The sequence below is a fragment of the Hakea prostrata genome, chromosome 8 (assembly GCF_041222555.1).
Source record: "Hakea prostrata isolate BN-2017 chromosome 8, UWA_Hpros_2, whole genome shotgun sequence".
NCBI lineage: Eukaryota > Viridiplantae > Streptophyta > Magnoliopsida > Proteales > Proteaceae > Hakea > Hakea prostrata.
Window position 1 is genome coordinate 12,288,362 of NC_142607.1, and position 13,692 is coordinate 12,302,053.

General features: G+C 36.4%; 2 protein-coding genes across 2 annotated transcripts; both read left to right on the forward strand.

The window, feature by feature from the left end:
- Positions 1-1,400: 1,400 nt before the first annotated feature.
- Positions 1,401-6,036, forward strand: LOC149006958 (aldehyde dehydrogenase family 2 member B7, mitochondrial-like). The gene is made up of 11 exons (XM_089166210.1): positions 1,401-1,671; positions 1,957-2,091; positions 2,213-2,355; positions 2,471-2,624; positions 2,715-2,944; positions 3,586-3,675; positions 4,375-4,548; positions 4,632-4,769; positions 4,973-5,110; positions 5,210-5,271; positions 5,365-6,036. The coding sequence occupies exons 1-11, from the start codon at positions 1,599-1,601 to the stop codon at positions 5,636-5,638; spliced, it is 1,611 nt and encodes a 536-aa protein (XP_089022336.1). The 5' UTR covers positions 1,401-1,598; the 3' UTR covers positions 5,639-6,036.
- A 1,649-nt stretch (positions 6,037-7,685) lies between these two features.
- Positions 7,686-13,421, forward strand: LOC149006959 (aldehyde dehydrogenase family 2 member B7, mitochondrial-like). Its single transcript, XM_089166992.1, has 12 exons — positions 7,686-7,767; positions 8,772-9,146; positions 9,565-9,699; positions 9,791-9,933; positions 10,046-10,199; positions 10,311-10,540; positions 10,993-11,082; positions 11,972-12,145; positions 12,231-12,368; positions 12,617-12,754; positions 12,852-12,913; positions 12,998-13,421. The coding sequence occupies exons 1-12, from the start codon at positions 7,686-7,688 to the stop codon at positions 13,269-13,271; spliced, it is 1,995 nt and encodes a 664-aa protein (XP_089023118.1). The 3' UTR covers positions 13,272-13,421.
- The last annotated feature ends 271 nt before the right edge of the window (positions 13,422-13,692 follow it).

Sequence of the window (13,692 nt, forward strand, 5' to 3'; positions counted from 1 at the left end):
TGGGTTCTTCTAAGCTTGAAAATTAAAAACACTTAACGATAGATTGAGACCTAGACATAATATATTACACTAACGGAAGTATAAAGTCTACTAAACAAACCCATGTCTACAAAACTGAAAACTTCATCTTTCGATCTAAATCCCTTTATAAAAAGAGCAGTGAATTGGGTGCCGATATTAATGCCATGAGACATTGAAGCCCTCCATTTTTTTAAACCCAAATATTGCTCACACTGGGAATGCCAATCATTCTTTCTATGTATTTATATATGATATTTTGGATCTTCATCGAATAAATTTATCATTTCTATGTACTGCTTTTTTCAACCCTATCAATAAAAATTGATTTTTTTCTTTTATTTTTTTGGTATAACCAATAAAAATTGGTCGAAGTGGGACCTTCAAATTGTTTAGTATAATCTGTTTGGGATTAGAATTACTTTAATCTTAATTAAGTTTCATAAATGAAATCAACGTGGGAGTTTTCCGGGTTTTAAGTTGTTTTATTTTCCCTTCCACATATCTGGCATGCACTTGATGATGGTGAAAATAGCTTACTAAAAAATTAAAACCCATGTGAGATGATAATGCTACTTTAGAGCCAGATAACACTTTTAGCCTTTAAATATTTGGATTTGATTTACTATAATTATTATGTTAATCCTACCTTTGTTTATTTTCGTCTGGTTGGTTGAAGAAGTGAAATTCATCTTAAAATTAAGTCTTGCTGATTTTCATTTTCATTCTAATTTTTAAGCTTGGAATGGATTTATTACTGTAATCTTTCTCACAGAATGGATAAACTTTATGCTCTATTATACATGGAATCATGTATTTATAAATATAAAAAAAATCAAGATCATCATGGAAAGTGATAATTCGCATTTAATGGATCTTCTTCAACACCAAACAAAGCTAGTAGCAACTTTCTTGGAAGATCAAGCATATTTATATAAAAATATTAGATTCTTGGTCTCATCATATGATCCTCTGAAATTCTAAGTATATTCAGATAAGCCAATAAAATGGAGATCAAGTGGCTTCATTTGCCGTGGAATATTATCAAATGAATCCCCTCCCCTCTTTTTTATGTTCACCACTATTAAAAGATAACTTAGATAATAAATTCCCAAGAAGTTTTTAAGTTCAAATGGACTTTTCAAAGAAAAAGTTTACTATAATAGAAATGAAATTCAAACACAAGAGGAAGAGTTTTTATCAACAAAAGGTCAAAAAAGCACAACAGGAAGAAAAGATCATTATAGAAACAAACAGAAACTGAAGAAATCATTCGCAAACATATCCTGCGTTCATATCCCTATGTTCAATTCTGTAGATAAGATAACGACTCTGCTACTGCTGTAATATTACTTTGTTTATAAGTGTGGTCCGAGAAACGAGGAATTATTACTTTCTGTCTTTTTTACCCATTAAATTTGAGGACGCGTGGAATGCATTGCAGCTTAGTTTATGCCAAATGGATATGGTTTAGTTGTTCCAGCTCTTCAGCACCTCTTTCCTCTTTCTTTTTCTGATCAACCCACCTTTTTATACTGTTTAATCAATAGTCCAGGCCAGTAGTACCCAGAGATTTGGCGATGGCGTCTCGGAAATTATCTTCTCTGCTCTCAAGGTCTTTCTCTGCTTCTTCAACTTCCTTGTTGTCACTGGGTAATGGTCATCTCACCCACTTCTAGTTTGAATTTTTTTTTTTTTTGGGTTCTCATACTTCATTCACTGTGTTCTTTGTGTTTCATCTAGAAGGGATGTTGTTTGCTGGGTCTTCTCTGGTTTAACCCATGGATTACTGGGTCTTTTGGATTTTATATGTTCTGTATTTCCTGGTTTTGTTAGATCTGATTAGATATTTTAAGTGATGAAATCTCCTTCATTGATATTATAGTCTTCAGTTCTGATTCACCTATTCACTGAAAAACCTTCACAATATATATTCAGGGAGAAACTCTAAATGTAGCAGAGGCATCAGTGGGATTACTACTGCTGCTGCACTTGATGTACCCATTACTCCACCCGTTCAAATACATCATACCCAGCTTCTGATCGATGGGAAATTTGTAGATTCAGCATCAGGTGGAACTTCCTTCCTCTTTGTTTGAGTTTCTGTTATCATCTCAAAGTCGGTGGTAGTTTTTGCTTGAGGATTCCTTTGTTGAAGAAATCTCCTAACTGGAAAAGCAACCTCATGCTCCAGGAAAAACATTTCCAACCCTTGATCCAAGAACAGGAGATGCGATTGCTTATGTTTCTGAAGGAGATGCAGAGGATATTAATCGAGCAGTTGCTGCTGCTAGAAAGGCATTTGATGAGGGACCATGGCCCAAAATGACTGCTTATGTATGAATGCCCAACTTGTGCTTCTTACATATATTGCCCTATTGGGCATGACAGTAGTATGAGAAGTTCCTCAACTGTGCTGAAATTCTAATCCAATTATGTTATTATTTTTCAGGAAAGGTCAAGGGTTTTTTTACGCTTTGCTGACTTGATTGAAAAGCATAATGATGAGCTTGCAGCACTTGAGACCTGGGATAATGGAAAGCCTTATGAACAGGCTGCACAAGTTGAAGTACCAATGTTGGCACGTCTCATGCGATACTATGCCGGTGAGAGGAATTTAAGGAATATCATATTCCTCTAATTCAACATTTTTGGTGAAGCTGCTAATTTCTCTCTGCAATTTTTTCCCTTTTCAGGTTGGGCAGATAAGATTCATGGTCTTACAGTTCCTGCTGATGGACCTTACCATATTCAAACACTGCATGAACCTATTGGTGTTGCTGGACAGATTATCCCTTGGAACTTTCCTCTTCTCATGTTTGCTTGGAAGGTTGGACCTGCATTAGTATGTGGTAACACTAGTGTACTTAAGACTGCAGAGCAGACACCATTATCGGCTCTGTTGGTGGCAAAACTACTCCACGAGGTAGGTGCTTAATGACAACATGGTTCTCTTTTTACAATCTTGGATTTGTATTTTCTCTTTGGTTTGGAAGAGGTGGGCTCTCAATTTATTTTCCCAGACATCTGCTTTGCTTACATGAAATGAGTAGTACTTGCATCTATGATTTCAGAGCTGCAATCTGACTCATACATGTGCATTTTTTATGTTCAAAGATGTACTTAATGAAGAAAATCATGAAATTATTGCGCATGCATCTATGATTTCAGAGCTGCAATCTGACTCATACATGTGCATTTTTTATGTTCAAAGATGTACTTAATGAAGAAAATCATGAAATCATTGCGCATTTTTCATATCAACTTTGCCAAACTGTAGTTTATGAGTTTTAAAAAATTTAGTTCGAATCTATAGAAACTACAGCTCTTTGGAGTTCTGTGTGATCATGATATCATCTTTTGATAAAATCTGTTATCCTACTTTGGCATAACAAAATTACTGTTGTATGCTAAACTCTAGTATACACAAAGATATGTACTACTGAATTTTTACAAGTTCCAAGTAGTTAAATGGTTCAGCAGATTGCTAAGAAATGCTTGTTGAACACATTTTTCATTCCTTTTGAGTTTGGGATATCATATACTCTCATGTTTACTTTGTAACAGGCTGGTCTCCCTCCGGGTGTTTTAAATGTGGTTTCTGGATATGGCCCAACAGCTGGTGCTGCTCTTGCAAGCCATATGGATGTGGAGAAGGTATTTTAATAAACAACCTTATTTCGTAAGATATACGTAGTCATCACCTTGCCTCCATGACGCAATCAGTATTTGCATCATTAATGAGATAAGAATCGTTAGATTTGTAGCTCTCTGTTTGACGTTACTGTATTAGAATGGCTTCTCTATATGATCTCCCTGAATTGTCCATCTGAACTACATTCTGCAGGGAAAAAGTGGGATTTGTTGATGGAAACACACTAAGAAGCACTAGTAGTTGTCTGCCTGGTTTGCCTTTTATCAATAGGGCTTTAGTGCACACTCGATATACTCAAGATAGAGCTTTCTCCATTCATCCAATTATTAGCGAAAAATTCCAAAAGCAATAATGGAGCATTTGAGGAATGACAAAAAAATTTGGTGAACATACTTATTAAAAAATAGGTGAAGTAGTCTTGTGGATGAAGGAATTTATAATAATCATGAAAATGAAGCATATCCCAGCAGTCTACAGTCAACTTTTGGCAATTAGGAGATCATTTCTTATGCTTACAAGTTATGACAATCATTGAGTGGTTCCATGTAAAGATTTTATCTACCTTATTTTTATCTGTTGCTGGTCACAGTGGATTGCAACATTAGCTTTAGACTTATAGACCCTTCTTTGGGTGGTGGGCCTGATAAATTTATATGTTTCTTCTACTTTAATAATTTTATTAAATTCTTATCTCTTTGCAGATTGCTTTCACAGGATCAACTGAAACTGGTAAGATCATAAGCGAATTGGCTGCAAAAAGCAATCTTAAACCTGTGACATTAGAGCTTGGAGGCAAGTCCCCTTTCATCATCTGTGAGGATGCTGACATTGACCTGGCTGTTGAGCAGGCACACTTTGCTCTGTTCTTTAATCAGGTTTGATTGATAAGTTGTTGTTGCAAAGCCAGTTTATATCCCTTTGATGATTGGATCAGCAACTGAGATATGCTTGTTTTAAGGGTCAATGTTGCTGTGCTGGATCTCGTACATTTGTGCATGAACGTGTCTATGATGAGTTTGTAGAGAAAGCAAAGGCACGCGCTTTGAAACGTGTTCTTGGTGATCCCTTCAAATCAGGAGTGGAACAAGGTCCTCAGGTAAAATTGCTCTCCCTCCACACCCCCCCCCCCCCCTCCCCAAAAAAAGAAAAAAGAAAGGCAGTTCATGTGCTTTTGTTTCTCTATCCTTTGCAATTCACAATAAATTGTGTTTTGTATCTTTGTTTATACTTTATATAGTATTTTTTACACCTATGCATCTTCTTGGTGGTGTCTCCATTAACTTTGACCAAAAATTTCAGATTGATTCTGAGCAATTTGAGAAGGTTCTAAGGTACATTAAGTTGGGCGTTGAAAGCGGTGCAACCCTTGAAACTGGAGGTGAAAGAGTTGGCTCCAAAGGCTACTTCATTCAACCAACTGTCTTCTCAAATGTCCAGGTATATACTACTGTATTAGCTGCTCCTTTCAACCTTTCAACCTTTACACTTAATTCATTGAATTAGTGTGATTGGAATTGTCATTCTTGTGTCAACTAGGATGGCATGAAAATTGCGACCGATGAAATCTTTGGGCCAGTGCAGTCCATCTTAAAGTTCAAGTAAGATTCGATAAACGATCGATTTCATTACTAGGCTATTGAATTGATTTGATTTGTCCTTTGTAAATGACTTATTGGTTTCACTGGTGATAGGGACCTTGATGAGGTGATAAAAAGGGCAAATGCTACTCAGTATGGGCTTGCTGCTGGTGTCTTCACCAAGGATATCGGAACGGCGAACAGGTTGATGCGTGCATTGAGAGTAGGGACAGTATGGATTAATTGCTTTGATGTCTTTGATGCTGCAATTCCTTTTGGTGGATACAAAATGAGTGGACATGGAAGAGAAAAGGGTATCTACAGCCTTAATAACTACTTACAAGTGAAGGCTGTTGTTTCTCCAGTAGACAAGGCAGCTTGGTTATAATTTCTGTTGATTTTAATCTGCTTCAACCATAACAATAAAGTGGTCTTTAATCTGTGCTTCTTTTCTTCTTCAAGGCTAGTGATGCATTTAGCTTTAGTTTCTTTATGCCACAGTTGGGATTCTAGCAGCCTCTCCTTAAACAGTTAATGATAAAAAGATATACTTCTACATCTCTGTTGGAACTCAGTTTGAACACTCCAAACTCTCAGAAGCACCTTAATCCTCCACTACTTAGTCTGAAACTGAACCCTCTCATATTAAATCCTGGTTCCATTCCTGAAGGTAAAGGAATTTGTGAGCAAAGCTGAGTGTGAAAGTGGTTTCGAGAGGTCTTTTTACTAATGAGACTATTGGATCAAGCTTTTATTATTTGAATAGGGTATGTCTTGTTCTGCAAAATCCGGTATTTTGATAATTTTTCTTATTGTTTCGTTTTTTTATGTTAAATGATTTATAAAATCCATTTAGCTTTACCCATTGAAAAATCAAATTTAGATTAAAAAAAAAAAAAAATGGGTGAAAAGTAGGTGAAACATGACACGGGTGCCTGTTGTCGATACCGGCTCACCCGGACCCCCCCCCACAACGCGTGGGGCCCATCTTGAAAATTTGAATTTTTTTTTTTTTTTTTTAAATTTTTTTTAATTTTTTTCAAAAAGTGTTTTTCACCTGTGGGTCGTACGTTTTTGTGTAAATGCGGATGATTATCAAACCAAAATTTCAATGGTCGAGATTGAAATTTTGACCTAACGGCCCGTGATATTTGACTTGACGGACTTGCGCATTAAATGTGCAGGACCCAATCAGAGTCACAATACAACTTATGGCTAAAAGTAATGTATGATTTGACTCCACATCGAAGAATGATTTGACTCCACACAGATGCTAGGATACTTTTCTAGAAAAGAATTGTTTAAAATTGAGTTTTTTTTAGGGTGAAGAAAGAGTTATCCAATCCAGGTCAGCTTTCTTTCGTGCACATTGACTACATCCTAGGGAGATAGTTATTTAAATATAAGGCAGTCCTTGGCCTCGAGGGAATTTGAACTCTAACCTCCTACGTGGAAGCATTGGTCTCTCTTGAGAAGTATATTTCTTTTACCCGATGCTTTCTTGATGGCTTTGGATGTTTTAGCATGAGAATAAGAATAATACCATCAAAGGGTTGGCTTAGTTGGCAACGAAGACCAACACTTCTAAGTAAATAGATGATGAGTTCGGCTTTCTTTCTCTATATACCTAGAAGTTCTAGAATCCGGATCATCACCCCGTTAGGAGAGCACAAAGTGCTCCTCGACGGTCTTACCACCACAAAATCAGTGGGCCCCACAAGTAAAAAATATTAAAAAAAAAAATCCCATCACCCAACTCCTGGGCCCCCTTGTAATTTGTGGTGGTAAAGCGATCCGGACTCGAAGTTCTCTTGTATAGAAGAGAGGGAGGAAGAAGAAGAAAAAAAAAAAGAACTTACGATTAATATTAACTTTAGGTGCAACATTTCATTTACATGACTTCCAACATTTCCTTCAGCCAATCCTTCGATAGAATACTTTTATATGAGAATAAGAACAATACCATCAAAGGGTTATGAAAGGGTTGGTTCAATTAACAATTACTAACATCTCTTAATAAAAAAATCATGAGTTTGATCCCAATGGTTTCTATAATAAATAGTTTTCCTTTATACATGGAAGCTCTCTTTTGTAGATGTACAAGTAATAATAACCATAGATAGATAGGTGCAACATTTCTTTTCCATGACTTTCAACTGTTAAACAAAGATTAGAAACTCATGTTCTGAGATTGAAATATTATGATCCGATGAATGAGGAAGCATCAGTTAATCTTCTGTTCTCGTCCACAAAGCCACAAGTCCATTGGCGAAATTGTTGCATTGTCTCTGACTCTCTGTAATGCATATGGGTCAGTTTTCTCAGAGTTGAAAGGCGAAAGTTCAGTTCAGTTCAGTTCAATTGTTTGATCTATCTATATCCTGCATTACTGTTTTGTCAGATCAATTATTGAACAAGGTTTGCTTGAATTGGTAATGGCGTCTACCAAATTATCATCTCTGTTCAGTGGGTCCTTCTCTGCTTCCTCAACTTCTGCTGCTAACTTGTACTCTCCAGGTAACCATAAGCTTCTTTATTCATCACCTGTATAGCTTTTGTGTTTTAAACAATGTCAGCTTGTTTCTAGTTTGAAAATTTTGTCCAAAACTTGTTCATTTTGTTTCCTGAGATTTATTGGAAATTCAAAGGACATTCAACCCAAACTTCATTCACACAATTTTTAATTCTTTTTTGCCTTCATAAGAAATTTTTTAAAGTCTTTATCATCTCAAGTGTTCTTAGTACAGATTTAACCAAACGATCAAAATTGTGCTCAAACCACGATTCTCGCAAAGAACGTTCTCAGAAAAGAGCGTTACCAAATACGTACTAAGTGTTTTTATTTCGAAAAACACTAAAAACAATTCAAAATGTTTTTGAAAGTAGAAACACTTTTTAGGCATTTAATACACTTTGCTTCTGGAAGTAGAAACCACATCCATAAGCATTTGAATCTCTCGCAGTGCTCCTCAACTCTAATTCGAAATCCAACTCCAACTGCAACTCAGCTCTCGTCCTCCTACTATGGATGTAAAAGCTCTATCAGAATATTGAAAGGATCTTAGCAAGTTGTTATGTTTAAAGTGCCAAATTTCTTGAATACCCTTTTAAAAATGTTTTTACTTAAACCCAAGTAGCATCTAATTTTCGTAAATTTTATTCTACAAAATCATGTGAAATAAAATGATTTTATCAAATGGTTTTCGGCCCATTTTTTCTGTTTCTTGAAACAAGAAACACCAACACTGTTACTTTGTGTTTCACTGACTTTCAAGAGAAATTTAATTAACCCTGATTGGAGAAAATGACCCTTTTATCCTCTTCTTCTTCCTCTGGCAGATACCGCATTGTCTGGGTTGAATGTTCCTCATCCTATTAGCTTTTCATTGAACTCCTGCAATTTCTCCAATGCCAGAAAACCAAAGTTTATATTTTTCTGCTATTCTATTCTGAAAATGAATCTGAAATTTTACCAAAAATCAAGACGTAGAGGGTATAAACAGTGAAGCTGGCATAAAAAAACTCTCCATCGGAAAAATGGTGGAAACAACGAGGGAAGGGAGGGAAGGCATGGCGTACCAGTCATCTTGAAATCCTTCCAAGCCCGTACCTTGACTTACCATTAGCAATCTCTGTTTTCTCCAAATTTAGCGGTTCTTCAGGTTTATTTGTCAGCAAATATGAGAGAGAAGTTTCTGGGCAGGGAGGGCTTCCAAGTTCCAACTTCAAAGGGAAACTAAGATGGGCTTACTGTAATCCTGCTTATACCACCCTCAACGGCTCGTCTCTGAAGTTCTTATCCGAAGCTGTCTGGGTTTTTTCGTCTTCTACTGCTGCTTCTGCTACCAGCAGTTCTGTCTTTTCTCCGTTAGGTCACCTTCTCACCAGGAAAAGCAGTGAGAAATTCTTCTGTGTTAGAACTTAAAAACACATATACTACAACATCTTTTACAGGGTTAGTAACAAATCAGTTGCTTCCTGCATTTTCTCACTTTCTTGTTATTAGAAACATCAGATATTTAAGTCCCTTTTTTCTTCTGTCCTTTTTTAGTTATTGGTAGATTAAATATTTTTCTAGCATGTAATTTTCTGGAAGCTCAGTTGAATCAAAGCTTCTTTTCCTGTCCCTAGAACCGTTAATATCCAGTAGTAATTTATACAAATTTTCTGAAATTTTGTTTCCTATATTTAACATTAAAATTTTCAACCCTGTAAGTTCTACTGGTTTCTTGAGTTTCTTTTTGATTAATTTGCCTTGGAATGTTGAAAATTAAAGTAGACTGTCACTAACCAGTCTTCACAGTATATTTCCAGGCAGAAATTCCAACTTTTGGAGGGGCATCAGTAGATTTAGCACCGTTGCTTCACTTGAAGAACCCATCAATCCACCAATTCAAATAAAGCATACACAGCTTCTAATAAATGGACAATTTGTAGATTCAGCTTCAGGTGGAACTTCCATCCTCCTTTTTCTTAAAGTAGAATATAACTCTACATCAAATCTTCTAACATGTTTGTCTCAAATAACCTCTGACTGCAGGAAAAACTTTTCCAACTGTAGATCCAAGAACAGGAGATGTGATTGCTCATGTTTCTGAAGGTGATGCAGAAGATGTTAATCGGGCCGTAGCCACTGCTCGAAAGGCATTTGATGAGGGACCATGGCCCAAAATGACTGCTTATGTATGAATACCCAAGCCTGGCTTGTTACATTTTTGAACATGCCATTCATTGTATAGTATGTGAATTCTTTGACTGTGCTAAATTCTTATTCCCATAATGTTTGTCTTTCCAGGAAAGATCAAAGATTATTTACCGTTTTGCTGACTTAATTGAAAAGCACAATGATGAGATTGCTGCACTTGAGACCTGGGATAATGGAAAGACTTATAATCAGTCTGCAAGTATTGAAATACCAATGGTGACACGCCTTATGCGATACTATGCTGGTCAGTAGAATTAGGAATATCTGAAGCTATATTCTATTGCTCCATGTATTCAACAAGTCCTGTAAATCGATGTATTCTCATGATTTAATATTTCACTCTGCAATATTTCAGGTTGGGTAGATAAGATTCATGGTCTAACAGTTCCTGCTGATGGACCTTATCATGTACAGACACTACGTGAACCTATTGGTGTTGCTGGGCAGATTATCCCATGGAATTTTCCTCTTCTAATGTATGCTTGGAAGGTTGGACCTGCTTTGGCATGTGGTAACACTGTTGTATTGAAGACTGCAGAGAAGACACCATTATCAGCTCTCTATGTGTCAAATCTACTCTATGAGGTAAGAGCTTGATTGTCTTTCATATTCTTCATGATTGTGGTCTTTCCTACAATCTAAGATTCATATTTCCTTTTTGTTTCAGAGAGTTGAAGCTCAGTTTTTTTTCTTCCATACCTCACTTATGGAAATAAGACATAGTTAGTGACTCATACAGTTGCATTCTGATGTTCAAAGACATATTTAAAGTGAAGACTATTGATGAAGGCATAAAATATTTTTTCAAGTCAACTTTGCCAGAATGCAGTCTCAATTATATTTTGAGGAAAATCTGATATCATACTTCTCTGGAAAAAAGATTCACTGTTTTATGACTTTAAACTCTGGCCAAAGACATGCATATACTTCTGAGTTATGTGGAAATTTCATTCTGTGTAAAGAAAAGAAATTCTACTTAATACCTATTTTTCATTCCTTGGGGTATCTTACATTCTCTTGTGTGTTCTTTTTAATAGGCCGGTCTTCCTCCAGGTGTTTTAAATGTGGTTTCTGGATATGGCCAGACTGCTGGTGCAGCTATCGCCAGTCATATGGATGTGGACAAGGTATTCTAATGAACAACCTTCCTGGTTTGGATGATCCTTGTCATTGCCTTCCATCCGTTGTGTGGCTCAGTTCCTATCTGGCAAAAGTTATTGAAATTTACTCATTAATGAACTAGAAATCTTTACATATATGTAGCTCTATTGTAAAGGCAAATCTATCTAATCTCCTTAAGCTGGCCTTCTGAACTATGTCTGCAGCCAAAAAAAAAAAGGAAGAATTTGGGTTAATCAATCTAAATGCAGTAAATACTACTGAATTTGATTGTACTTTTTTCTGTAGATTCCATAGGCCAAGGAATTTGAGTGGCTTCAATTGAAACTTCCTATACAATTGATTTTAGTGTCAAAATATCCCTTAATTTGTCTTCATCACTTGAACCTCTAACTGTGGTCATAATCATAGTGTTGTATTGTACATTATCCAATCCAGGAGATCTCTGTACTATTTTCTCCCTAGTATGCCAACTTCAGAAGTACTCATAGTTGCCTGCACTGGTGTGTCTATCAAATGAGGCTTTGTTTGTTAGGAAACATGAGATATTACTTCTATACGTTTGCCATGTAAATTATGGTCAATTTCATTTTCAGTCATTCTTGATGAAAATAAGAGTTCATGCTTCAGCTTATAATCTGCTTTTGGCAAATTGGAGATGATGCACATTTATTTGGAATAGTTTATTCGTGTTGATAGTTATGACAATTGTTGAGTGGTTTGTGGTTTTTTTTATGACACTTCGGACCATTTTTACCAATCTTATTTGTATTTGTTGCTGGTCAGCAGTGGATTGCAGATTTGGTTATAGCCTACTTTGTGTATTTGTGATGTCTAATAAATTTTGATCAACGTCTCACATTCTTATAATTTTGTTGAATACTTCACTCTTTGCAGGTTGCTTTCACAGGATCTACTGCTACTGGCAAGATCATTAGCGAACTGGCTGCAAAAAGCAATATCAAACCCGTGACATTAGAGCTTGGAGGAAAATCCCCTTTCATTGTCTGTGAGGATGCTGATGTTGATCAGGCTGCTAAGCTTGCACACTTTGCTTTGTTCTTTAATCAGGTTTTTCCAATGAATTGCTTTTTTGTGAAACCAGTTTAGATCTTTTTGATGATTGGATCCTTAACTTGGATGGTACCGTCTTCAGGGTCAGTGTTGCAGTGCTGGGTCTCGTACATATGTGCACGAGCGTGTGTACGATGAGTTTGTAGAGAAAGCAAAGGATCTTGCTAGGAAACGTGTTCTTGGTGATCCCTTCAATGCTGTCGTAGAACAAGGTCCTCAGGTAAAAGTTAAAACTGCTCTCTCTTGTGCACACACAAACCCTGCTGAACTTTTCTTTTCTCCAGGAAGCCATGTGTGTTTATGCATGCCAGTGGTAAATGATTTGTTTCCCTATCCTAACTCATTTTACAACAAAGTCTCACTTGCCAATCTCTGTGCTTCTGTATCTTCAGCTTTTACTTATTTTATATATGGAAATTGTAAGCCTGTGATCTTTGTGGTCTTTATTGAATTGGACCAAAATTTCAGATTGATTCAATCCAATTTGAGAAGATCCTAAATTACATAAAATCAGGCATTGAAGGTGGTGCAACTCTAGAAACTGGAGGTGAAAGAGCTGGCACCAAAGGCTTCTATATTCAACCAACTGTGTTCTCAAATGTCCAGGTATACACCATCCAATTAATTGTACTGGTCAATATTTATATAGATTTTTTATCAGCTGAACTATTGCTGCTGTAATTGTAATACTTGTGTCAATTAGGACGACATGAAAATTGCAAAGGAAGAGATCTTCGGGCCAGTGCAATCCATCTTAAAATTCAAGTAAGATAAACAATTTGGGTAGTTTAATTGGCTACTAATTTGGTTTTGTCCTTTGTAAATGACCTATTCTTCTGCTGATGACAGGAACCTTGATGAGGTGATAAAAAGGGCAAATGCTAGTCACTATGGGCTTGCTGCTGGTGTCTTCACCAAGGATATTGGAACCGCAAACAGGTTGATGCATGCGTTGAGAGTAGGAACAGTCTGGATAAATTGCTATGATGTCTTTGATGCTGCATTACCTTTTGGTGGATACAAGATGAGCGGACATGGAAGAGAAAAGGGTATTTACAGCCTTAATAACTACTTACAAGTGAAGGCTGTTGTTTCTCCAGTAGACAATGCAGCTTGGTTATAATCTCTGTTGATTTTAATCTCCTTCAAACATGGGTTTTAGATGCTTGCTTATTTGTACTGGAAGCTACATGATTTGTCTTTCATCTAATTACTTCTCTTCAAGGCTATAGCGGTACACCCATTATCATCCTGTCTCTTTATGCAATGAGGGCAGATAGCTTAATCTTGTCTATTGTTAGATGATGCTGAATTGAAGTTGCAGAACCCTTTTCATTTTGCTCCAATGTTCCGACCATCAACTTCTCAGCTGAAACCCAAATTGGCTGAGAAATACTGAAATTTTTTCAACAGCACAAAGACACCGATTGAAGAACCAGCGGTCTCTTTGGTAAGTTGAGGAACTAATTTACTCAAAAGATCCCTTACATGTCATACTAACTCAAGAAGATGTGTCCATGTATCAAACCAAAGCATTAGATTAA